The 27,970-nt window shown below is 25.3% G+C and overlaps 1 protein-coding gene across 6 annotated transcripts in view; it reads left to right on the forward strand.

The window, feature by feature from the left end:
- The window catches only part of LOC126902558 (eukaryotic translation initiation factor 4 gamma 3-like), a 29,082-nt gene extending 1,751 nt beyond the window's left edge, over positions 1–27,331 (forward strand). The window contains exons 1-31 of one of the 6 annotated variants that reach the window (XM_050679951.1): positions 230–499; positions 651–800; positions 865–908; positions 2,855–2,917; positions 3,641–3,709; positions 4,047–4,110; positions 4,535–4,833; positions 4,923–5,024; positions 14,963–15,353; positions 18,652–18,818; positions 19,327–19,510; positions 19,578–19,756; positions 19,866–19,967; positions 20,601–20,798; positions 20,942–21,079; positions 21,146–21,352; positions 21,422–21,498; positions 21,943–22,087; positions 22,165–22,465; positions 23,683–23,780; positions 24,137–24,279; positions 24,334–24,401; positions 24,904–25,097; positions 25,280–25,461; positions 25,524–25,603; positions 25,692–25,840; positions 25,907–26,011; positions 26,074–26,169; positions 26,535–26,613; positions 26,753–26,917; positions 26,990–27,331. In XM_050679951.1, the coding sequence (XP_050535908.1) occupies positions 764–800; positions 865–908; positions 2,855–2,917; positions 3,641–3,709; positions 4,047–4,110; positions 4,535–4,833; positions 4,923–5,024; positions 14,963–15,353; positions 18,652–18,818; positions 19,327–19,510; positions 19,578–19,756; positions 19,866–19,967; positions 20,601–20,798; positions 20,942–21,079; positions 21,146–21,352; positions 21,422–21,498; positions 21,943–22,087; positions 22,165–22,465; positions 23,683–23,780; positions 24,137–24,279; positions 24,334–24,401; positions 24,904–25,097; positions 25,280–25,461; positions 25,524–25,603; positions 25,692–25,840; positions 25,907–26,011; positions 26,074–26,169; positions 26,535–26,613; positions 26,753–26,917; positions 26,990–27,195 (4,332 nt within the window). In that variant the 5' untranslated portion in view covers positions 230–499; positions 651–763 and the 3' untranslated portion in view covers positions 27,196–27,331. Of the gene's footprint in view, positions 1–229; positions 500–650; positions 801–864; positions 909–2,854; positions 2,918–3,640; positions 3,710–4,046; positions 4,111–4,534; positions 4,834–4,922; positions 5,025–14,962; positions 15,354–18,651; positions 18,819–19,326; positions 19,511–19,577; positions 19,757–19,865; positions 19,968–20,600; positions 20,799–20,941; positions 21,080–21,145; positions 21,353–21,421; positions 21,499–21,942; positions 22,088–22,164; positions 22,466–23,682; positions 23,781–24,136; positions 24,280–24,333; positions 24,402–24,903; positions 25,098–25,279; positions 25,462–25,523; positions 25,604–25,691; positions 25,841–25,906; positions 26,012–26,073; positions 26,170–26,534; positions 26,614–26,752; positions 26,918–26,989 lie in introns of those variants that run through there. The other 5 variants (XM_050679950.1, XM_050679946.1, XM_050679947.1 and 2 more) reach the window with 5 other exon arrangements.
- The last annotated feature ends 639 nt before the right edge of the window (positions 27,332–27,970 follow it).

A 27,970-nucleotide genomic window follows, 5' to 3' on the forward strand; every position in this document is an offset into this window, starting at 1 on the left:
ATTAACTTAAGGTTGTTATATAATTTTTTAATTTGGTAAAAAAAAAATCAAGGTTGTTATGAAAAGAAATATATATAACATATATAATCATATATGTATAAATATTTGTACATAAAAAGTTTATATTTTAGGTACATATATCATACATATGATATAAATGTAGTAGGGGTTTACAGCTGTTGTGTCAACTATTATAAGAATGGCAATATGAGTAGTAGTGGTTATGCCAGCATGGCAGCCACGTTATTTTCAAGTGTGTTAAAAACTATCAACTTATTATTAGTTGAATAACATTAAATATTCATTAATTCTTTTTACTTTAAACATTTCACAATAATTTACTTATTTTTCTTTAAGTGAATCAAAAAACTAACATTGTGCCATAGTTGTTATTTACCATGTTAGATTCATTGTTGTACTATGAATGGTTGTGTATATAAATAAAATTGTAATGATTATTTGTTATTATTAAATTTAACAGTTCTCACTTTTTACAAACGTTATATTTTTATTTAGACATAATTTATAAGGAATAAATCATATCTTAGAATTATTTTTTTATTAAATAAATGTTTGAATTAACCACTTTAATTCTTATCATATAAGTGATATATATTAGTGTTAGCTGTTAATTAATATTTATTTTTTAGATCCAAATCAATATAACCATACACCTACTGCTACAACCAATCCGAGGTACTTAATAGGACAACAACGCCCTAGTCACTATCAATTAAGTCAGGCAACTCATAATATTGCTGATATGAAGAATAATAGTCATATGCCTAATATGAGCCATGGTAATCATATTATTCTCTAATTTTTATTTATATTACTTAAGAAAATCTATTTTTTTTGTAATAGGCCAAATTCAAATGGTTCAGCATATACAACCTCGGCAGACTCAAGTTAGTACCATTTTCATTTTATATTTTAACTGTAACTTATATATTACTATTCATTAATTGTTCATTTTCTGAAACTTACTAATCTAACTTCAAAAATTGGGGCAAATATATGTTAATAATATCAAAATATAGTAAAGTATGTATACTTACAAATACCTATTCTATATTATTTAATTATATTGAAGTAAAAAATATATATGTATGAAAGAATAAAGTTGGTAGATGATTATAATTTTTACTACTGATGGTAAATCATTAAGTAATCAAAGTAAAATTAAGTAATCAAATGATTTAAAAAAAAAAAGGAAAGTCATTGTAGCCTTTATAAATTCATAGCGCGAAAATTATCATACACAATTATATAATCACTCTACTTTTTAACTAAGTTAGGGTAAGTAATGTAATAACATTCATTATCTTTCATATAACTTGGAATTTAATTGAAACTGAATTCTTATTTAAATTTAACAATGGTGTTTGAAAATAGCTTTTAAATGGTAACCGTTTTCTTTTTTTTTATGTGTGGTGTTAGTTTTAAATTTACCTAACTAACTGACAAACCTAACAAATTCTAATTGATTATTATTTTTATAATATTTAAAATTGTTAGACTTTTGCACTATTTCTAGAAAGTTTTTAATAGTTGAGAATTGATCAATAATTAAGTTATAAATCTTGTTATAGCACAAGAGTTAAAATAATATCATTACATTTTTGTCATTGATTTTTATTTCTTTGATAATCCTGTGTATAATTTTAAAACATGTTTGTATTTGTGTTAAAGAAACAATTATTAAATTACAATTTTGTTTTTTCATACACTAATAAATAAGTTAGATTGATTATTGTGGCTCTTAACTGTCCATAAACTAAACCAAATATCAATTTTTGTGAAATGAATAAAAAATGTAAAAAATTATATTTAATTATGGATTTGGACACAATTTTCTTAAAATTCCTATCCCACAAAAAAAATTTATTTTTATATATTCATACATGCATACATACAATGTATTCACTAACTATTTCTCATGTAATATCACCCACTTAAATTAATACAAAAAAAATTCTTTCCCCTGTTTTTTCTCTTTAAATTATATCATATTTAGTTAAGTCTGATAACAACTATTAAATCAGTAGATCAGGCATTATGATAAATTTGATACCTTGAAAGAAGAAATAGCAAAGCAGTGAAATACATCATTGTGTAAAATAACATAACCCTTGCATCACCTCTATCTTTAAGTGTTAATAATTTTTCAAGTAATGGTTCAAAAGTTGTTATAGATCAGCCATATAAAATCAGCTTATAAAATAAGAAGATAATCTAACATATTTTGTTAGCCAGTTAAAAAAGTTATTTGAAAAATTGAAATAATATAATTTTAAGTGGATAGAATGATATTTTTTGTGTTAAATAATTTAAAAAATAATTATATTTTATCTTTTACTTTTTAAAATATTGCATGAGATTTGGTTCACTCTCTGTGTATAGACATACTCTGTATATAGGTGTTCAAAAAGTAAGGAAATGGGTCAGTTGTTACAAACAATAAGAATAATGGGAACCTGTTTCCTTAATTATTAAACACCTTTATATTCGTATGTGTAATAAAAAAGTTATCATTAAATTATTTGCAAGTTTTTATCTACTACATATTACAAAATAACTATCTTGCTCACATTAGATACAATTTCTTAATTGTTAAATTTTTTTCCATTAATGATTTTACCTATTAAGATTATTTTGATTTAATTATTAAATGTTGATTATTAAATTAATCTTAAGTGTGAAACTGGTTTTTGTATAGGTTACACTAACAAATAACTTATTGCACATGACACAAAAATTGAAATTCTAATGTGTTTTGTTTTTAACTATGTTCTAACATAATTCTCTAACCAATTTTTGTAATATATATTAATTGCTTGCTTTTTGTGCTCAGCTTTCCCACCATATAAGATCAAATGCACCACGTAATTTACCAAGAGGACCCTTTCAATACCAGGTAATTTTCGTAACAAATTACCGATATAGGTGAAAGATGTAACATTATCAATTAGTTAATTTTTGTTTTAAAAAGAAATTAAATTTTTTAAGTAGATTTTCTAAAGTCAATTGTACAACTATTTGGGTATAAAATATTATTTTAGTTAAATGAACTGATTATTAGCTTATTCCTAATTCTTATTATGTACCATATATAATATTTATTTTATTATAATAAAACTTTTTTAACAAAAAAATTGGTTCATACACTATTGAAATACTATTTTTTCCTGAATTAAAAAAAATGTATGTTAATCACAATTATTTTATGAGTACTTAAATTATTATTCTACCTATTTTGAAAAAAAGTACTTAATTATGATTAACTTTACATCTGTCTTCTCAAATGCTATGTTTTTTTTATGCATAAATTTCTTAATGCTTATTGTAACTTTCAAAATANGTTTTTAATAGTAATATAAATAAACTACTAATAAAATATTTTCTAAATCAAGTAAAAATATATAATAATGATTAACATTTTATATAAAGTTATTAATTAATACTATAAAAATAATTTTATAGTATTTACTTTACATTAGCTCTTTGTTAAAAAAAAGAACTTGTTAACATTAATTTAATTTCATAGTAATTTTTATTGTTGTTGCATTTATTTTAATTTTAGGTTTATCATATGTTTGAAATTAATTTTATCCCTCATGATAGTTTTTTTTTATTTTAGGTATATTTACCTGCAGCACCTTACCCAAACACTAACCATGCCACATACTTTCCGTACTCACCTCAACAGGTATATACTTATTTTTTTTTTAGTGAAATAATTCCTTTTTTAGTTAACTTTAAAATTAAATTTTTTTTTTGTTTTTTATCTTTCATGGTAATTTTTTTAATTTGTTTTTACTTCAGATAGCCTAATTCTGATCAAATTAATTTTATATGATCATGTTTTCTCTCTTTTCGTATAAAAAAAAATGTTTGCTTTCTTTACTTAAATTTAACTAAAATAAATGTTTTATTATTTAATTTATAATTATCTTCATTAAATTTTTTTTTTAATTCTTAAAAACATTCCTTATTTTAATAATAATATTTTTGTACCTTAAAATGTATTAATTATCTGTTATCAGGCTTCACAAACAGTACTTATGACAGCAGGGCCATACATGCAAAATTTTCCTGCTAATCAACCACGTATGTAATAATATTTTTATTTATATTGTTGTTTTTAGGTAAAACTGTTTAATTTATTTAATTTGGTTAAATAATTTTAAAATTTTTCTTTGTTTATACACAACGATTAGGGCACAAATTAATCATCAATAAGTTTATTTTTAATCATATAAACACACCATCACACTACCGATAGTATATTTTTTTGGCCAAAAAATGTTTAGAATTTACCACTTTAGTATGATCTTTATTTTAAAAGATTATGAATACATAATGAATCTTTTTTTTAAATTGAAGTCGCTAGTACTATTGAATAAAAAGTGTTTATGATTAATAATAAAACAATTATGATAAAATTTTATATTTATCATTGTATTAAAGCATAAATATTTTTAATGAAATAAATCAACAATTTTGTAGTAAATAAAATAAAAATTTTTTTAAGTAGCAAATAGTATGTTTTATTCTGCAACACCCAGTAGACCCATTCAAGTGTCTAATATACAACAGGGACCACCTAATCCTCCTGTAGCCAATATGAGCAATGCTCAAAATACACACGGACAGTCAATGATTGTTCAACCTCAACCTATGGACATAGCTGCTAATTCACAACCTTTACAAGTACCTCAGCAATCATCTGCAACACCAATACCTGATAGACCACGAAGAAAAGCTATAAAAATAATTGATCCTAATACAGGGAATGAAGTTGATATAAATTCTGCACAACAGTCAGCCCCAGTTAGTTTGACATTAATTTCTTTTTAAATAAATAAAAAATATTAAAACTAATGTAATCTGAAATAAATTTAAATTTAATTTATGTGTAGAGTGCTGATGAATTAGAAAAAATGAAAGTTCAAAGCCAATTTCAAAGTCAGGTACAGAGTGCCGTTAAAAAAGATGACGTCAAAATTGCAGATAATAATCAGGTAATAATTGAATATTTTAATCTATATATATAGCTTTGGTCATCTACTGGGCGCGATAGGGGTTTAAAGTAGTTTCCATTAGGAAAGTTCATTGTCCAGAAATATTATTATTAACTCTAATAACTCTTTATAATCGTCTTTTGGATGGTATAAGTCAAGACGATCCTTAACAAAATTAAGCATGTTGTTATAAGTGTAATGTATGATACCAATAATTTTAGTGTTATCATATTGTGTTGTAGTTTGTGTATCGATAATGTGAATAATACAGAATGTGATATATAATGGAATAAAATGTATTATTAAAATTTAATGTGTTCTTTTTAGCCTTTTTAATCCTATTATATATTATATGAGTTGAATATATTACATTGTTAACGAAGAGGTTCAGTGTACGTGTTTATGTTTTTGTTTAAATAATAAGTATGGCATTACAGAATAATGCAGCTGTAAGTCCACGTGTTTGCATAGGACAACAAATGGGACAATTAGCAGAACTTAATCTTAAAGAAGACAATTTTATGCATGGATTGAAAGGTTTGAATTATACGTAACATTGAATGGAATTAATGTGCACAAGCAGCAGTTATTATTTTCAACCTTATTGGGCAATAAAGGAAATTCTTTAATTAGAGATTTGTATACACCACAAAAGACTAGTGAAAAAAGGTATGAGGACCTTAAACAATTATTGATGAATTATATGAATCCTAAACCGAATCATATTATTAAGCGTTATAAGTTTATAGAATGTAAACAGTCGGATATCGAGTCAATCATACAGTTTGTTACTAATAATTTGAAGAAAATGTCAGAACATTGCAAATTTGGTACTTCTTTGGACGATTGCATGAGGAATTAAATAATATGTGGTATCAAGGACAGTAATATAAAAAAGAGATTATTGTCTGAAGATAAGCTAACATTAAAGAAATGTGTGGAAATTTGTCTTGCTATGGAATCAGCCAACAAGGATGTTATCAAAGTGGATTGTGAGAAACTTAATTATCAAGGAATCTCCAGGAAGAAAAAACATAAGTTACTTCAAAAAAAGTCAGGATAAGGACTTTGCAGCCAAGTCAGAATCAAAGAAGACTACTTATTATTGTTGTGGACAAGTAGGACATACTAAACCGTTTTGTAAGTATAAGACTTACACTTGTAAAAAATATTCTAAAGTGGGACATCTTCAGAAAGTATGTAAGGCCAAAACTAAAAATGTTAATAGCTTAATAGAGGAATTTAAAGACTTAGATGACTAGACTTTTTTGTAAAGCTAGAGTATTACCATTTTCTCTTAAGGATAGGGTAAGTACTGAATTAGAAAGGTTAATTAAGGCAGATTTGCTTGTGCCTGTAGAATCTAGTGATTGGGCTACTCCCATAGTACCAGTTGTGAAACAGGATGGTTCAATTAGACTGTGTGGAGACTATAAAATAACTTTAAATAAGTTCTTAGAGGTTGACAGATATCCTATAACTAGAGTATCAGATTTAATGAGTTTATTTCAATGCGGTGCTAAATCTTTTATGCTAGATTTGTGTCAATCGTATCAACAGTTAATGCTTAGTGATAAAAGCCAAAAGTTGACTACAATATCCACTCACAAAGGGAGGAGTATACATGCTTAAAAGATTACCATATGGTATTGCTTCAGCTCCAAGAATTCTTCAGAAGGAAATGGAAAAATTATTAAATGGGTTATCAGGAACTGGTTGTTTCTATGATGATATTGTTATAGCTGGAAAGGATGATATAGAAGTTAGGGCAAGATTATAAAAAGTGTTGGAGAAACTGAGTAATGCGGGGTTAACAGTTAAAAAAGAAAAGTGTAAATTTTATCAGGACAGTATTACCTTTTTAGTTTATAGTATTGATAAAGATGGTTTGCATATACCTAGTGATAGAGTTAAGGTAATAATAGCAGAACTTTTGTTTGATTTATTAAGAAGAAAAGCTAAATTTCATTGAAATATAAAATAAAAGATAGATTTTGATAAAATTAAGAACTCTATAGTATCTAGTAACGTTTTAGTACACTATAAAACTGAGTATGAGTTAGTGGTTGCTTGCGATGTGAGTCCTAGAGGAATTGGAGCAATTTTATCCCATAGATTTCCAGAAGGAACAGAGAAGCTAATTGTTTTTGCTTCAAGAACTCTAAATGGAAATGAAATTAAATATTCACAGATTGATAAGGAAGCTTTAGCATTAGTGTTTGCAGTTAAATATTTTCACTAGTATGTATATGGGAAACAGTTTATTTTGAAAACGGACCATAAGCCGTTAGTTAGTATTTTTGGTGAAAAGAGAAGTATACCTACAATGACAGCACATAGACTCCAGAGGTATGCAGTTTTTTTATCAGGATATACATATAAGATTGATTTTATTAAAGGAATTAATAATAGCAATGCTGATGCTTTATCAAGGTTACCATTAAAGAGTATGGATACAATTAATGATGAAGTGTGTGATACTTTTATTTAAACTGGAATACAACTAATATAAAGTCAATTTGTCATATAGACATAAGTGAAGAGTTAAAGAAAGATAAGATTTTACGTGAAGTTTTTTTAAGAATCATTACTGGGAAATGGCCAGAAATATCAAAGGATGTAAAGGAAGAATTGAAACCATATTTTTATCGTAGAAATGAATTAACAATTGAACAAGGATTTATTTTATGGAGGCATCGATTAGTAATTTCTATTAAGTTTAGGTAAGAATTGTTGAATGAGTTACACGGTATACACATGGGTACAGTTAAAATGAAGTCTGTTAAAATGAGGCCAGGGATAGATGGTAAGATTGAAGTAATTTCTAAGAGTTGCAAGCAGTGTTTGGCTAATAGTGAAAATCCTCCAAAATCAATTTTACACAGTTGGCCTTGCTCAGCAGTGCCTGATAAAAGTGCTTTTAGATTTTTTAGGTCCAATTAATAATAAAATGTTTGTGATTATTATTGATACATTTTCTTAGTGGTTGTGAGTTAAACATATGTCTAATATAACGTCAAATTCCTAATTAAGTCTGGAGGAGATGTATTTTGGAAGAGACATATAAATCAAATTATAGATTTGACATATATATCCATATCACATATATGTGATATGGACAACAAAGAGCTTGAGTCACAAGTTCCTATAATAAAGAATAATACAGTAATTACTTTTGTTGATGGTAGCAGATTAAAAGAACCGGTTGTTAGTGAGGAAAATAAGAAGGAGAACATAGAGATGGAACCTGAGAGTATAGAAACACAAAAAGTTAATATTAGAAAGAGTAACAGAGAAATTAAACCACCAGTAAGTTTAAATTTATAATTTTTAAAATATTTTTATTGTTACTATCAAAATTCTGTTAAAGAATTAGTTTATAATTTTTTATATATTGTTATGGTTTATTATTAAAATTTTGTTATATTTTTTTTTTTATAAAAAAAAAAATATATTGTTAATGTTCATAAGTTACATGATGTTTTTACCATTTTGTTTTTACAAAATTAGTGTGAAGGATTGTAATGTATACCAATAATTTTAGTGTTATCATATTGTGTTTTAGTTTGTGTATCGATAATGTGAATAATACAGAATGTGATATATAATGGAATAAAATGTATTATTAAATGTCTCAAAGTGTTCTTTTTAGCATTTTAATTCTATTATATATTATATGAGTTGAATATATTACAATAAGTATCATTCAATATTTCCATAACAAGATTACAAATTATACAAGGCCGAAAATAATTACTATTTATGTTACCCCAAGTGTTATATATCTCTTAATTAGCATGAAGAACTTTAATTTACAATAAACTTGACATGATTAATAATTATAAAACATAATGTGTATTCAAAAATAGTTAGATTATACTACAACAACAAATATAGTGTTGACACATAATACAACATAACACTTCCTCTCTTAAAACAATATATAAAAAAATACTAATTAACACATAGACATATAAATTTTACTTTAAATTATATTATTATAAATTTATCTTTGTAATAGGTTTCTTTGGTCTACTTGAACATCTATGATTTTGTATAGTTTTTGTTGAATTGTTTTCTCTTATAGTGGTCTGCTTTTTTGTAGTTTCAACCGTTTCCTCTTTTGTTATTTTTTCTTCTTTTACTTCTTCTGCTTCTTCACCTTCAATCTCATATTTAATTTTCTGAATTTGGTTACCATGTCTCTTCCAAGTAACACCACTTGGTAGTTCCACAAGATACATGACATTTCCTAATATTTTTATAATTTTTCCTTTTGTCCATTTCTCTCCTGTAAATTTCCTTACTAGAACTTTTTCATTAATATCAAAATGTCTAACTGTTTTATTGGTTTTTTGTTTTTCTTGATTTTCCCATACTGTACTTCGAATATTAGGTTTAATTAAATCAAACCTGTTACGAAGGTTCCTTCCAAATAATAATGTAGCAGGACTTTCTTTTGTTGTAGTATCCATTGCAATTGCATAGTTAAATAAAAATTGATTTAATTGTAGATTAATATTTTTAAAAGATATTTTTTTAAAAAATGATTTAACAATTTTGACTCCGTTTTCTGCTTGGCCATTGCTTTGTGGATGGTTTGGTATGGCGATGATGTTCTTTGTTTAATTCCATTTTTAGCTTAATATTCTATTATGCCAAATCTAGAGAATAGCTCTATAAACTTGTTGATGGTATATTGAACTGATGTTGATGGTATTTCAAATATATCCATCCATTTTGAGTATGCATCTTCAATAAATAGAAATAAGCTGTCCTCAAATGGTTCTACGAAATCAGATGTAACCTCTGCCAAGGTCTTTCTGGCTATTCCCATGTATGTAGAGATGTTTTTTTAGGCATTGGTCTCACATTCAAGCATTTTTCACATTTTTCTGTTGTGCTCTCAATATCTTTATCAATGCCAGGTCACCATATGTGTATTCTTGAAATAGACTTCATTTTAACTATGCCTAAATGATTTTGATGGAGTTCTTTTAGCATTTTATCTCCGAATGTCTCTGGTATTACTACTTTGTGACCACATATAATGATTTTTTGTTCTAAGTTTAATAGTTCTTTTCTTAGTTTAAATGGTTCTAATTCTTTTTGCACTTGTTCAGGCCAACTATATAAGGTAAAATACTACATACAACCTTACTTAATATCGTGTCTTTATTTGTTTCTGTTTTTACTAAAGCAGCATCCATGATTCTCATTTCATCTATATAGTGTAAGTATGTTATTTTTGGTGTATTTGCTTTTTCAACTTTAAAGTGGCATTCTAGATAAGACATCAGCACTGTTGTTTGGAGATTTTGTAAACCGTATATCAAAATCATAGTTTGTTAAGAATACAGCGTACCTTTGTAGTCTCGATGCTGTCGTTGTTGAGATTCCTTTTTTAGATCCAAAAAGGCTGATTAGCGGTTTACAATCACATCTTATTGTGAATTTATTTCCATATTCAAAATTGTTAAATTTATGGATACCAAATATAATTGCTAACGCTTCTTTATCTATTTGGCTATAATTTTTCTTAGCACTATTAAGAGTTCTTGAAGCAATCGCTATAGGATGCTCTTGTTGTTTTACATTCACTTGTAGTAATATAGCGCCAAGTCCATAAATTGATGCGTCACACGTAGTGATGTGCCACAAGAAATATTCCCCAGGGAACGTTCCTGAGAATGAGGAATATTCCAGNCCACAAGAAATATTCCCCAGGGAACGTTCCTGGGAATGAGGAATATTCCGGAAATATTCTATTACCACTCGGGAATATTTCTTTAATAACAACTAATACATTTTATTTATTATAATTACTAAAGTATGGCAGTGCTAGTGAAAGAGACAACGTTATTGTATTTATATCTTGATTACACTGATATGTTTATCAACATATTATTGATAAGCAATATATTAGGGCTTAGATTAAAATTGATTATAGTAGTATCGTTTTTCACAGTTATTTTATTTGTTATTTTACTTTTCAAAATACTTTTAAAATGCCGGCAGGTAAAAATATTCGAATTGTTGGTCTTATTTTAACGAAAGACTAGTTAACTTCCATGAAAGAATGTAAATTATCATTACAAACATTAGCTGTTCATGTTGTTGGCTCTTCTATGATAGGAATAAACAGAAACAAATTAATTTTAGATGATGCTGTATTTTGGACTAAAATCGATAAACTTATTAATTTACTTAACCCTATTGTAAAATGGATTACAATTTTAGAAGGGGACAGCAATATAATTAATCATGTATTTGATGCTTTTTATGAAATTCAAAATACTTTTTGTAGTTATATCTCAGAATCACTGATTATTTCTACTAAAAAAGTGCAAATAATACTGAATAAGTTTAAAGAAAGACATTTAAATACTATTAAACCTCTACACTTAGCTGCATCTTTGTTGGATCCCAAAACTCAAGGGTGTAATTTATCAAATTCAGAAGTATTAAAAGCTATTGAGTTTATTGATCAAATGATATCTATACAAAATAATATGACTGATTCTCTTAAAATGGATGGTGCTCAAATAATAGCTGATATAGCAAATTACAGATCTCGACAAGATATATGGAGCAATAATTTTATTTGGAAATGTGTGGAGAAAATAAGTCCTTTAACATGGTGGAATAGTTTTTGTTCAAGTACTCATTTATGTATTATTGCAAAAAAAATATTAATTGTTCCTGCTACATTAGCAGCCACTGAACGTTCATTTAGCACATTCTTAAATATTCACACAAAAAAAGGAACTGTTTAACAACATCAAATGCTTCAAAAATAACTTTTGTTGCCCATTATTGGAGACAAAATATAGAAAAGAATAAAAAAGTTACTTATGTTAATTATGAAGGCGAACCCCGTGAACCTAATGAAATGGATAAAAATACACTTAATATATCAATTGTGTCAGATGAAAATTCAATGTCAATTGATGGTTTAATTTCGTCCGACGATGAAGAGTGGTGTCCTAGTGACAGTGACAATGATTTCTTTAATGAGTATTTAAAACAAAAAGAAATAAGTTATCTTGTTGTTATTTACATTTATAAGTAAACATTTATGTTAATAAAGTTATCCTTTGCTTTTATTACTTTTGAAAAACCTGGAAAATGTGATGAACAAAAAATAACGTATTGAATTTGGTAACTTGTTTAAGCATTTTATAGGCATCATAGACTATGATGCCTATAAAATGATTCATAGCATACAGTTAATTTGAAATATAAACAGTGAAAAGTATAACAGAATCAAAAATTATAATTAGTTATAAAATATTTAAAATTCCTAATGTTTCAACATAAAATTTCATATTTAGTTTAATGTAAATATATACAAGCAGTTTAAATAATTACTTATAGTCAATTCTTTGCATCAACAACTGAACCTTTAGTACATAATTTCATTATATTGATAAATTTATATGTACCTAAATCCTAATCAAATCAAATATTTTTAGAATAATTCTACTAATTATTACACAAATGTCTTACTTTTCTCCAATAATATTTTTGTGTATAAAATATAGGCCATTGACCATTTACAGCTATAAATTTAGTTAAATATTGAAACAAAATTAATAAATATGAACAAAATTTAATAAAATTATAATATTCCCGATAAATTCCCGGTATAAGGAATGTTCCAGAAATTTTCCCAGGGGATTTTCCCATCATAAAATTCCTGGAAATTTGCACATCACTAGTCACACGTTAATATAATTGGTAGTTTTGGATCAAAATGCTTTAGGACCCTGTCTGATGTTATTTCTTCTTTGATTTCATTGAAAGCATTCACACAATTATTATTAAAATTAAATTTGGTATTTTTTCTCAATAAATTGGTTAGTGGTGCTTGAATGGTTGCCAAGGTTAGGTATAAATATTCTATAATAGTTAATCAATCCAAAAAAAACCTTGCAAATGTTTTTTGTTTTTTGGATTTGGAATTTGAGTAATAGCTTTGATCTTAGCTGGGTCTTGTTTGCATCCATCTTTGTTGATGATATAGCCTAGAAATTTAATTTGTTCTTTGAATAAGATACATTTTTCCTTCTGTACTGTCAAATTCATCTTTAATACAGTTAGTACTTCCTCTAGGGCTTTCAAATGTTCTTGCTCAATTGTCTTCTTCCTCACTTTAATCCCAACTACTTGGGGTCAGCCACTCTTATCCTAAACTTCCACTTGGCAAAATCTCCCACATCATTTACGCTCACAACAGCTGTCCTCAAATCGCATTCAATAGCATCCATCCATCTCTTTCTTGGTCTTCCTCTACCTCTTCTTCCTTCAACATTCATTTCTATAACTGTTCTTACAGCTTCTGATTGTTCTCTCCTCATAACATGACCAAACCATCTAAGTCTATTTTCTCTCATCTTATCCACGATTGACGCTACACCTATACTCCCTCTTATATGCTCGTTCCTTATTCTATCTTTTTAAGTCATTCTACTCGTCCATCTAAGCATTCTCATCTCTGCTACACTCATTCTACTTTCTTATCAACCGCCCAATACTTTGAACCATACATCATAGCTGGCCTTATTTCAGTCTTGTAGAATTTACCTTTCAGCTTCATTGGAATTCTTTTATCGCATAAGACACCAGACACTTCTCTCTATTTCAACCACCCGCAATTAATTCTGTGTCTTACATTCACGTCAATACCACCGCTCATTTGCACAACTGACCCTAAATATTTAAAACTCTTCACCTCTTCAATAATGTCCTCGCCTATTGTCACTGACCTCCTCATTTCACCTACCTCGTGTTCTCCTTTGTCACACTCGTACTCTATATACTCCTACTTATTCTTAAACCCTTTTCTTCAAGAGCTGATTTCCACACTTCTAGGATTTGATTGATTTCCTCCCTATTTTCTCCTATTAACACTATATCGTCAGCAAACAACATGCACCTCGGCACTTGTCCTTGTATTTCTCTAGTAATTTCATCCATCACTATAGAGAATAAGTAAGGGCTTAAAGCAGAACCTTGATGCACTCCTACTCTTACCCGAAAACCGTCTGTTACTCTTCCTATACTTTTTACTCTAGTACACGTGCCATCATACATATCCTCTATTATATTATTATACCTTTTCAGGACTCCTTTTCTTAATGCACACTTAAAAACCTCTCTCGGTACTTTGTCATACGCTTTCTCCAAATCTATAAATACCATACACAGCTTTTTCTTTTTTTCCCTAAACTTTTCTATTAATACCAAGCTTGTAGGTAAAATTTAAATATTTTATAGATAATATTGAATTATTGTTTAAAAGTATGTATTTTTAAATTAATTTGTATATAAAGGTGTGGTTTGATGTACCTTCAGCTAATAAAGCACCTATTCTAAACTTTAATTTCATTAAAAGCTTTTTAAATTATAGCAAAATAGATTAAATCATACCTTAAGTCTCAGTAAAAAAAAAATTATGGTTATTTATGGTATTGGTCACTAGAAGTTTTATTTATGTTCTTTATTTGCTGAAAGTATCATTTGAAACCAAAATAAAAAATGTAAAAGCTTTAAAAAATATATAATCATTATCAATTGTTGTTTCAAACTAACTTGTATATGAAACAAGCATAGTTTATAAAATAATTTATGAAAATAAAAAAAATCACCCTTACTGTCAAATTTTCAGCACTCATGTTGCTGCATGTGTTATTGTAACCCCATTTTAACCAATTTTTATACAAATTATTGTTTATTATTAAAACAATTCTAGAGTGTGTTTATTGAATGAATTTCAAAAATTCATATTTTAGTTCTGCATTAATAGACTAAGTAGTAAAAACATTTAAAAATACCAAAAAAAGCTACATATCTTTAGACACCTCTAATATGTCTGCTGAACATTCTTTTTTTTTACATTACAAACCTTATTGATGAAAATATGTACTGGTTTTCAGAATTCAGCAGGAAAAGAAAAAGTAATAAATGAATTCCAAACGCAAGTTAAAAAATTATTGAGTGAATCTACATCGCCAATTAAAACAGATGGCGTTCAAGAAAAAATTATATCAAGTGATACGGAGGAACCTTTAGCTGCTATTGAAAGTCAAAATACAGAATTGGGAAAAATTGAAAAAACATTAAATATAAATTTAAATTCTAAAGATGATACTGTTAAAATTGTTGATAAAGAAAATTCTAATTCTTCTTTACCAAATCAAACATTTGAAAACAGTATTTCTACAGAATTAGAATTACCATCCCAAAGTTCTGATGTTACTAGTATTTCAGAAGATTCTAATAGTACAAAAAAATTATCAGCAGTTGATGAAGAATCTTTAAAACCAGGTTAGTTTAAAGCTAATTAACATTTAGATAATTCTAGAATTTTGGTTTTTGAATAAATTGTCAAATTAAGCAATTAATCTACTTATATAAAGGATTATATGTTTAATTAGTTCTTATATTTTTAAATTCTGTTTGTATATTTCAAAGATACATATATTCAAGCAAATACATTTTTTATTTAAACATAAAATTGCATTTTACTAGTAATATATTAGTATATGAGAGCTTAGGGAGGAGTTTAAACCCTAAACAATATTTTGAAAGGTTACATTATTCAGATATTTTCGTTTGTACTTAGACGTTTTTAAGAAGGCTACAATAAAAACTATTGATATGTGTACTCATGAATACTAGTAATAATTAAATATTTATTAAATGACCATCTTTAATTAACAACTCTTACTCTTGCTAAATATACACCCAAATATCTCCGTTTTCTTCTCCCTTGCTTTTATCCCAACTATATGTGGTAGGCCACTTATCCTAAACCTTCATTGATACAATTTCCCACATCAATATATACAACAGTAGTCAATCCTCATGTCACCCATTATGTGTAACCACCTTCTTCCTTCAACGTTTATTTCCATAATCATTCACACTGCTACCAATTTTTAAACAACAATACTTAAATTTTCTAAAATAAAGTGCTGCATATTTTTGTATCATAATGTAGTCAGATCTATTTTTATTATGTTAATTAAAATAAATAAGTATACATAATTAATATTAATAAAAAATATAATTGAATGATAATAAATAAATAAGAAAGTATATATAGGTGTTGTTCAGTAAGTAAAGAAATGGGTTTCTATTGTTCTCATTGTAACTGACCTGTAACCTTACTTTCTGAATATTCTATATGTTTTTATTTATTCATTATTATTTTTGTAAGTAAATAAAAGTACTAAATATTTTATATTATATTTTAACACTGTATTTTCGGAAATTAAAGTAATGTTATTTAAAAAAAACTAAATAATTTAATTTTAAATACCTTTGATTGTGTTTAAAATTAAAAAAAAAACCACAATAGATGCAATTTTTACATAATATTTTCTTAACTTTCAATCAAAAACTTAAAATAGTTATTTCAGTTATCATAAGCACATTATATCTTTAATGACAATAGAATAATAAAATTAATAATATAAAACTGAATTAATTTCAATTGGAAATAAATATTTTTCATTTTATTACAATACTAACCTAATATTCTATCAGTTGAATAACAAAAAAATTTCACTTTATCCACACATACTTGTAACACAATCTAATACTTTATAATTTATTTTTAATAAAAATTTTTTTTTAATTTTCAATGTTTTAAACTTCCAAAATGACGTTTTTTTGAGCTGATCAAAAAAAATTAAATAAGACAATACAATTTTAGGGCGAGTACTTAATGATTTTCAAGCATTTTAATACAAAGAGTAATTATGTATCGCAGGTAGATACTAGTGTATATTTGCAATGCTTATTCCACCCATGCTTCATACACATTTAATGTATTAAATTGCAAGTAACACAATTAGCAATTATTTTAAATTAAATAAAAAATAAATATTATTAAAAACAAATTATAAATAAAGGATTTCAATCACTATAGTCAAAGAATTAATAAATATAAAACTAAATATTAATTGTATCGGTGGGGTTATAAGAGTTTTCAGTTTTGTTTTTTATATATTTAAATCAATTCTAATTCATTTTTAAACTTAACTAGAAAAAACTTGTAGAATTTAATAAATTAAAAATATTTCATTCTATTAAACTTGACTTATTGATCATTTTGGTAGCACTGTTATAAAAATATAAAATATATATTGGTAACACCGGCCGGTATCAACTGTTAACGACACAGAGGTCGTTTGTTGCCTTTCGAATAGTAATATTATTTTCCATCGCTTAATACGCACGTGTTTTTTTTTTTTTTTATTAGATTCTTCTTTTTAACTTTTTTCAATAAAATTTGTTACGAATTCTTGAGTATTTATAATTTTCAAAACATCAATTTAAATAATGTTATTCTAAGCTTTTAAGTATATTATGAAGGGACCAACTAGTGATAGTAAGTACTACTGATTACCTATGCATTAGTTTCCTGTTAATGGTGCCTAATTATTAAGATTTGCTCGAATAACTTCTTTCAGATAGCATTAAAAAATATTAATTTAAAACGAAAGTATAATTTCCATTATGATTTTAACAAAATTAAAATTTATAATCATTTAAAATTAAAAAAAATTTTCTGTTGAATGCTTAGCAATTAATAAACACTAAGATTATATACGTTTTCTTTTTTACGTTTACCGTTTTTTAATTTTTTTTTAAATTTCGAACTTATCGAATTGCTACGGTTGTGATATTTTCTACAATGCCTTCCAACTTCTCATGTAAAGTTAAAAATATATTGTTATTTCTATTATAATAATTAGTGTTACTAAGTTGAAATTAAAATTCAACTTTGGAATAGGTTAAAATAGACACAATATAAAATAGGTGTTTGTCTGATATAAATGATTAATAATCATTTTTTAGTACTTTTTACTTATGAGTTAAAACTTAATATGTATAAATATCTTAATATACATTTTATGAAATAGTATTGTAATCAACTTTTTCTCCATATTATTTTTGATCTTAATTTTTTTTATTCATTTATAATAAAATAATTAAATTTTTGACACTTATAATTAATTCATTCTTTTGTATTTGGATTTTTAAGAAAATGTTCATTTTTAAACATTTAGATTGTTTTATAACCTTAGGTATTATAGTTAATGAATTTTATAGATATGTAAATTTTATTCTATGCTCATACATACATAATCAAACTCAAAATAATAAACTATAATTAATGAAATAAATTTGACATTAGCTTGTTAATGACAATAGTTACTGTTTTTAAATGAGATTCATGTTTATATTTATATTTAATTTTATTGAAAGTAGATGACTATGCTTTACAAATACATCAATATTTTATAATAATGCATCACAGTAAAACTGCATTACTTCAAATATTTTGCAGCTTTCTAGCTGCATTATGTCATCCGATCTACAGGCATAATTGTATATGTGTATGTATTGTCATCTATTTTTAGTTCTTGCATCATAGAGCTATTTCTGGGAATTCTGGCAGCCCATGTAGCTTTAATAATTTCATATACTATGTATCACTAAACAATATTATACCTTCATTAAATTTAAATTGATTTATTTTTTATTTTCTTTAACATAATGAGATTACAGTTATAATGGAAATATTTGTCTATAAATGTTATATTTTATTTAGTAAAATCGAAAAAAAATAAAAACAAAAAGAAGAAAGGAGTAGAACCACAAAAAAATGTGACTAAAGATTCAACTGGTAATGTGGTGGTGTCATCTTCCATTAAAACTGTAGAAAATTTAATTGAAAAACCCATTGAAAATGATTCTAATCTAAATGATAGTAATACGGTATGTATAATGCATGAAAGTTATTTTTATTAAGATTAAGAATATTACCACATATTATCCACAATCTATACTAATTTACTTAAAATCATTTTGATATTATATTTTTTAACATAGCCAATATTTATCTTTTGTACATATAGTTGATGAAACAAATATTAAACATGTTTAAAAATTAATGAGAACATATCACTATATATATTGTTTTTAGAATATTGTATTAAAAGATAAATATGTTTTGTAAGGCTATTTAATATTTTGCTTTAAAGTAAAAATCTTAAAATAATTTTTTAAACAATGTGAGGTGCAGAAATTAATAGTCCATGAACTTCAAACATTTTTTATTAAGTTTTTTAAATTTTGGATATATAAGGAATTGCTTGTGCCATAGCTCAGCACAACAGAATCAAACTTCGGTACCTATTTACTGAGGTACAGCGCATTACTGAATGAGTTAGTTAGGCCATCTGATTTTAATATATTACATTGAAGTTTCAAATTTTATATACAGATTCAGAATAAAGAAAATGAAAATGAGAATTGCTTATCAAAAGTGGAAGAAGAAAAAACTGTCAAAAAAAATGAAGAAATATTACCAACGCAAGAAAGAAAAAATAATGGTGTTAAAAATGAGGTAGCTGAAATTGTAACCCCAAAACTTCCCAGTTACATAGAAAAATTACCATATACTGAAGGTATTTAAAATGTATTTGATTAACTAACCCACAGAATTTTTATTGGTATAAATAAAATAATGTTTAGATCAATGGAGTTTGACCAATAAATCTGGAAAAAGAGTTTACACAAGAGCTTTCTTAATGCAATTATGTAATGAAACAGTTTGTCAAAAGAAACCAGATGTTTTAAGAAATTGGGGAAACATAACAAGATCTGCAAATGCACCACAATATAATGTTTTAGGAGGTGGTAGTAGTACAGGTGTAAGTGTTGTCAAATAAAATTTAAATAAATTATAATTTTACATCGTTTTGATGTGATAAATAGTATTATTCAATTTAATTTATTAGTTAAATAAATATTGTATTTCAGGGAACACCTATTTCTAGATCACAAAGCGCAAGTGCAACAGGCTTTATGCCTGCATATTTCAAACCTGGTGGTAGTAGTCAACGAGGAGGCATGCCTATGATGGTAAGAGAAACTATATAAAAAAAAAATAAAAATTACATTCTATACTAATTTTTATTAAACATAATCTTTTTAAAATTGGATAAATTGTTATTAAGTTAAGTTTATCCACAAATCTGAAACACTAAAAAAAGTTTGAGGATTTTAAAATAGTCAGAGAAATTAAACAATTTTCTGGAAATTAGATAATTTTGTCTGTAATTAAAAAAAATTGACAAAACCTGTCATTTATTATTTAGACTGTTATCTGAGTTTATTCTTAATATTTTGGAGATTATACCTTCTCTAGCTAACTCACTAACTACCCCTATGCAAATAATAATAAGTAATAGAAGTTGTTTAAATTACTCTTGCATAAATAATTAATGCTTATACCTCTTGACAGAGGTACAGTTTTTTTTTTAAACTGATGAGAAAATCTTAGAAAAATTGAGGAATTTGACAATTTTATATTTATAATAAAGATAATTGTATATCATACTTTTCAATAACAATGCTTGTTTTACTTGATTAGTGTGTTAAGCTTAGGTTTCATAATAAATTCAAGTTTTATAGTTGTAGTATTCTATAATACTTTATATATAATCCCAGTAAGTTTTGATGCATTTATTATGATTTAATCATTAAAAATTTTAGTCTGGTGCCAAGAGAAATAGTAGTCAAGGTAAAACGGCTAGTAAATCTTCAAAACCGAACACAATTCATATGTCTCTATCGTTGAGAGAAGAAGTTAAATTGAATCAGACTGAAAATGCATGGGTTCCAACTGCTGTTAAAAAGGCAACCAAAAATGATTCATCTAAAAACAAAAATGAAGATGAATTAAAAACAGAAGTAAACAAACATATTCATCTAATATAAAATTCAATTTTTAATTTTTAATACTTTGAAAATATCTATATTTAAGTATTGATTTTTATAATTACCTTTAAAAGTGTATTACATAGACGTACAGTTAATGATGTTAAATTTTTTAGGATGTTCATAAAAATGTTAGATCAATATTAAACAAAATTACACCTGATAACAAAGATGCTTTGACTGAATCTTTTAAAAGTTTATCTATTGATACACATGATAGATTAGAAAAAACAATAGATTTAGTTTTTGAAAAAGTAAATAAAACCACATATATCATTTTTTATTTTTTTTATCTGAACTTTAATATAATTTTATTTTAGGCAATAGAAGAACAAAGTTTTGCTCCTTTGTATGCTTCACTGTGTTATGCTATGCAAGGCTTACAGGTGATTTATGAAAATGGCACTAAATCCACTTCTTTCAAAAAACTTATTATAAGTAAGTGTCAGAGTTTATTCGAATTAGATAAAGCTCAAGAAATGGATTCAGCTAAAAGACTTTCAGAAATAAACTCTTGTAAAGACTCTGTAAGAATTTTTTGGAATGTTATTGTATATGACTATTATATTACATTATTAGTATTTTAATTTATATAGGAGAAAAAAAAAGAACTGCAAATGGAATTTGAAGATAATGAGAGGAGATTAAGGAAACGCTCTGTAGGGAATTGCAGGTATATTTATATTGTTTTATTTTTTAAATATTTAGATGATTAAACTAAAATATTCTCAAACTATGAACTCAAAAGCATTTTTCTCTTGACTCTTATAAATATTTATTAAATTTACTTTTAATTTGTGTGTTAACATTCAATAGTAATAATGTGTATTCCATGGGTAATTAATAATGGAATTTTAAATAATTCTTAATTATTAATGAATGATATTTTACTAACAATAGTAATAATATTAATTCTAAGATGTTCATAATTTATTTCATAATAAATAATTATTTTATACTTAAAAATCTATAAGTTTGTTGCTAGTTTAAGATGAGATTTACTTGTCCCCTAAATATTATTTCATAAATTTTCTAGTTTCAAAGTAACTGTTTAAATATTATTTTCGATTAAGTGTTTTCCATCTTTTCATTATCTTTAATTGTAATATTATTTTAGATTTATTGGGGAGTTGTTTAAACAAAAAATTCTCACTCCAAATATCATGTTATATTGTATAGTCAATTTAGTCACTAAACATGATGAAGAACCTTTAGAATGTTTATGTAATTTATTAAAGACTGTTGGAAAAGAATTAGAACAAGTGAGACTAATTGAAATACATTTTTTTACTTTATTGCTTTAATAATGGATAATTATTTTTAACATTTTTCTCTTTAGACCTACAGTTTAAATGAAACATTTGATAAACTGAGAGCTTTAACATCAAAAGAAATGAAATCCAAAATACCATCAAGAATTCGTTTTATGATTCAAGATGTAATAGATTTAAGAAAAGACAAATGGGTACCTAGACGATTAGATAATAAACCTAAATTAATTAATGAAATAGAAAATGATGCTAAAAATGAAGCCATAGAACAATCAATTGCATTATCTTCTTATAATAGTAGACCTGAAAAATCACAACGTGATAGTCACCGTGATGATAAATATAGGGGTGGAGAAAGTAAAAACCGACGTAAGTACTTATATTAATTTTAAATACAAATCTATTGTTTGTGTTAAACATAAAATTAAGTTTTATTATAACTTTTTTTATTTATTACTTAAATTATTATAATTTTATTTTTTTGTGCTTTAATAAATTTCCAAATTAAAAAATAAACAGTGTTTAAAAGAGAATTAGATGAATTTTACCGTCCTTTTTAAGAATTATTGGTTTTAGACAAATAATTTTAAGCAAGATCATTGCAGTGTTCTGCGTATGTCAATTGAAAAATTATAAATTCTTCTAATTATGACCAGCGTAAACAATTCAATGTCTTTATAATAGTATAGTACATATTAAAATATTATCCTTCTTAGAATTATGTGATTTTTGCCATAAGTGAGCAGGCCCGTGTTTTCAATTAAAAGCACATATAGTTGATAAACTAAATTTTCTAACTTGTAAATTAACATTTTGTTTGTTCTATTCTCTCTTAATGACTAAAGATTTTTAATATTTGATATTTTATTTAATTGATTAAAAAAATTAGGTATAAATTTGTATTTTAGAACTAGTTTAACGCAAGTCTCATTTAGTAAATTTTTAGGAAAGTCTTATAACTCAAATAAAATATGGAAGGGGTTATAACAAAATTTTGTTGATATAGACAAAATAATATGTGATTTCATATTCAAAAATATAACCTTAAAATCATAATTTATTGACATACGTTAAGTACTCAGATAAAGAAATAAGTGGGTAACCAGTTATTTAATAATCCTTCAACAAATTATATTTTTTTAAATCGTTCATATATATAGGAATGACCTATTCTTAATACATGACTTTCTGATGTACAAATTTCATGACATCACATATCTGATAATTTATCATGAAAATAATGATCATATTTACAACTATAAATATCATATGTTTACTTAAAATCCAAAAAAAAAACAATATTGAAAATATTTTTTGTGTTTTAAATGATTATTTTTGTCTAATCTTCTCTCTGTAAAAATTTCTAGTATTGATGATTTATATATATATATGATAAAAACACAAAAACCTAGTTTTTTTTTACCTAATTTTAAATTTTATGACTTCGTTTATTTGATAATGTCTTCATGACTTAAATATTTAATCATTATGATACACATCAAGTGATAACATACCCAAAAGAATTCGGCTTTTATTCTTTGAATGAAATAGTACATTAATGTATTTATTTATTATTTAACTTTTAGGTAATGAAACTGAATGGAATATTGTACAAAATACCAAATATAAACAACAGAATTATACAATTGATCAATCTAAACTACAAGGCTTGCAAGGTCTTAAGGTAAATAAGTTTTGGGTGTTTTTTTTATTTGAGTTTCAATTATGTTAAATAGCTTTAATTAGGTATTTAAATTATTAAAACAAATAATTCCAAGTCAATTTATCACCAATTCATTAATGATAATTTAACATAGAATTTTGTATTAACTCGTATATACCATAATATTGTTAAGGACTGTGCCCTATTTTTTCTTAAGCTAATTTTAAATTTTAGCCTGATAATATTTTAATATATAAATTATGAAATATATTTTAAGAGATAATAGTTAATATTTTGTTATAAGTCAGTCAAAACTCTGTTTAAATTAATACATATTATCCAATAAATGCAACCTTTTAGTTAATTTTTTCTTACAGGAGTCTTCATCGGTTTCGTTAGGGCCCTCTTCAAAATGGTCTTTTTCATCTAATTCTACTGGAGGAAAAAATAGTAGTTTTACTAGTAACAATATGTATGCTCCTCTAAATGATGATAAAAAATCGTCAAATTCTCAACTGATGTAAGTATAATTAAAAAAAACTAGTGATATTGAAAAAATAATAACTTTTTTTAGGTCTAACAAAAACACGCCTCGCAAACCAATGATTTCTGAAACAGAAGAAAGACAAAGAATGATGTCTGGTAAGATTTAAATAATTACAAACATAATATTTGCTAGAAATCAAGTAGCGTAATATTTTTGAGTTAAATATTATAATTTTTTAAAATATGCAGGTTAATTGATTTATTATTGACTACTAGATATCATCTTATTAATAATAATGATTTTAATCATATAACAAAAAAATGATCCAGATAAGAAAATGACACCAATAAATACTTCTAAAACAGTAGTTTAGGAATTATGAATATTTTTATACTTTGATGGAATAATAAGAGTGGTAGACAAACTTGTTTAGTTGGATCATTTTCTATTATATAAACTAGTTGATATGTATGTAACCATTTAAAAAATAAAATTTATGTAGGAAAAAGGATAGTTCTAATAAATATTTGACCACTTATAAGATAAATAATATTAAACAAAATAAAAAAAAAAATTCGTAATCATTATTTTAGTATAAATTTAATGGTCAATGATAAATAAATCACTCTGTATGATGTATAAAATATTATAATATAGGTGTTGCTAGTATGATGCCTCAATTTGCTCAACCTTCTACAACATTAAATACATCTTTAACTACTTCACAAACTTCAAAAGAAGCAGAAGAGTCATCGTCTTCTAATGAAGAACTAGATCCTGAAATAATAGATAAAATTAACATGCAATGCAAAAACATTATCCAAGAATATGAACAAGTGCATAATATAGATGTAAGTGTATCATTATTTTTTACATAAATATTGTATTTAACACTGTTAAATAAAAAAACACATCATAGTTAAATTAACATCGAAGCTAAAATTGAAAGCTAAAAAAAAATCTTTGTTATATATTTTAATTAGTATAAAACTTATTTTATTTTTATAAATTGTAATATTCTTATAATTTTTAGGATATTATATATTCATTAAAAGATGATGAAAAGTCAGCCATCCGCACTAGACATGAAGAATTTGTGAAGTATGTATCTTTGATGACTTTTGAATTTAGTTCGAAATTCCAAACAGAAGCTGGCAAAATGTTTGCTGAATTGTTAACCAAAAATGTTCTATCTATGACGGCTATTACTCGCGGGTATGTTACAAAAAAATCAATCCCCAATATACTCTTAATAATAAAAAAATTAATTTCAATAGAATTGATGCTGTTCTTAAAGATTGGAATGATTATTTAATGGATTATCCTCAATTCTTTTCTTATATTGCTGCCATTATTGGTAAGTGTGATGTCTTTAGTTAATGTATCTCAACTTGCTTGATAAAATTTTTATATGGCTAAAAAACTTAAATTATGTTATTTTGCAGCTCCATTATTAATTTCAAAGACTGCTTCTTTTAACTTTATTAATCTAAAAGATGCTTGCAAATCAATTTGTCCTAATGATTCTTGCAAGTTTTTTATTGAGGTACTCCAAAAAATTTTAGGCTCAAAAGAAACCCAAGATATTAAAGAAGTATTAATTTTTTATATTTTATAAATAAAATCATTTGCTTTATTGTTTATTTTCTTACTTTTTTAGCAAGGTGGAATATTATGGATATATAACAAATGGAGAAAATCAGAACAAATATCACTTGATGTTTTTGTTCCTAACAATAAATTGAATGAAAATTTTAGAAATGATGTATGTGTAGTGATTTGATATTCATTGACCAAATTGTTCTAAATTTTAGTATCTTTTTTTAGAGAATTGGTGTTTTCTTGTTATCCATAGCCATGTATGATAAAATGAAGTTCACTGATAGTAAACTATTATATGATATAATGCATAGTTGGATAAGTGTAAGTTAAAATATATATTCTAATATTACTTCTTATTTAGATTACTCATTTAAAAATGTAGACATTTGTTTAAAAAAAATTTGTAATTTTTTGGTTTTACAAATTGTTTTAATACATTACTACATTTTAAATATTACATGATATCAAATATTTTACCCTATTTTTTAGAAATGATAGTATTTATTTGAAATAATAATTCCCCATTAGGCAATCAAATTAAGATTTAAAAAGCTCACAATGTCATAATAATATTTTTAAAAGTATTGAATTCATGTAATGCAGTTGTTAAAACTTGGTTATATAAGTGTTATATTTTATACATTTAATCAAATAATATAATATAATTAAATTATTTTTTTTTACAGAATAACTTCAAGTCAGAAATTATTGACTGTCCACAATTTGTTCGGTCATTAACTATAGCTAACGTAATTGCCTGCTTAGGTAAGTTGCATACAACTTTAAATTAAATAAATATGTTCCTTCATTAAACACAGTTAATTTACTGTTTAATTAATCTATGATAAATATACTTGCCCCTATATAAAATAATTAGTTAATATTAAGTCTGTTTTATTAAAAGGGCCACCAAATCATTCTTTTGATGAGTTCTTTGATCATGTATATATTAAATTACTTACTTGTTACATTCGATCAAAACCTTTACCAGTAGCAGAAATTCAAGCACGGGAAGTTCAATGTTTATACGGAATTCAAATAATGTCTGCTGCGCTTGAGTACCCTGCAGGTATAATATTTCCGCTTTTTTTATTTTATATTATAAGTCGACATGTTAAATATTGAATAACTATTATTTCAGGAATGGTACTAAAATTGTTTCACAAACTTTATCAAGACAGTGTCATTAGTAAGGAATCATTTGACTTATGGAAAAATGATGATGTATTCAAACCTGGTTTTGATGAAGACCTCGAGACTAAAACTATGGCAGTCGTAGTATTGAATTCATTTTTCATTTCTCTTGCAGTAAATGATTCTGATGAAGAAGAAACAATTGATCCATAATGTAACGTTGTTATTCTGTAATAAAATTATCAGTCGACTTCTGAAATTCTTATTTTTTTAATTTTATTGTAGATACCATGTTTAATATATTATATAAATTAGATTAAAATTATATATATATAATGAGCCATTTTCATTTATGCCCTTTAGAATTCAATTATTTTAAAACTGCAAATATTTGTATACAGCGTTCTTATTAAGGGTCTTATTTTATTTTTATATTTTGTATATTTCTGATTTTACTTTGTAGTTTATACTGAAGCTAGTCTCCTATTTATGTGAAAAATGACCTTTATTGTTAAAGCATGTTTGTTTTGACAATGGGAAGATGACAAATTAATTTTGTTAGTTAAAAATTATATGAATCATATAATTGATAATTGTGGTACCTACATTTTGTTTATTAGAAATGTTTTGTGGATTAATGGAGACTATGCTACTTTTTTCAAAATAAAATATGTTAAGTATTTCAATATCGAAATTGTAACATAGTTTATGAAACAACTGCAAAATTCGAATTTACAATATAATTGTTATAAAAGTAATTAATTAAAGAAAATAACTATATTTTTCTATATACGTTGATACCATTGTCGGACTATTGTGTACAGTTATATAAATTAATGTGTAAAGTTGCGGTTAATGTTATTTCTTATTATATATTAAAAATAAATAAAAATTGTAAAAAGTGTTTTTAAATTCTATTACTCTCACTATTATTACATCACCCACATTATTTTTATTGTTACCAAATATTTATTTCAAATTAGTATTG

This window comes from Daktulosphaira vitifoliae, unplaced genomic scaffold, assembly GCF_025091365.1.
Source record: "Daktulosphaira vitifoliae isolate Bord-2020 unplaced genomic scaffold, ASM2509136v1 Scaffold_3, whole genome shotgun sequence".
In the NCBI taxonomy this organism is placed as follows: Eukaryota; Metazoa; Arthropoda; class Insecta; order Hemiptera; family Phylloxeridae; genus Daktulosphaira; species Daktulosphaira vitifoliae.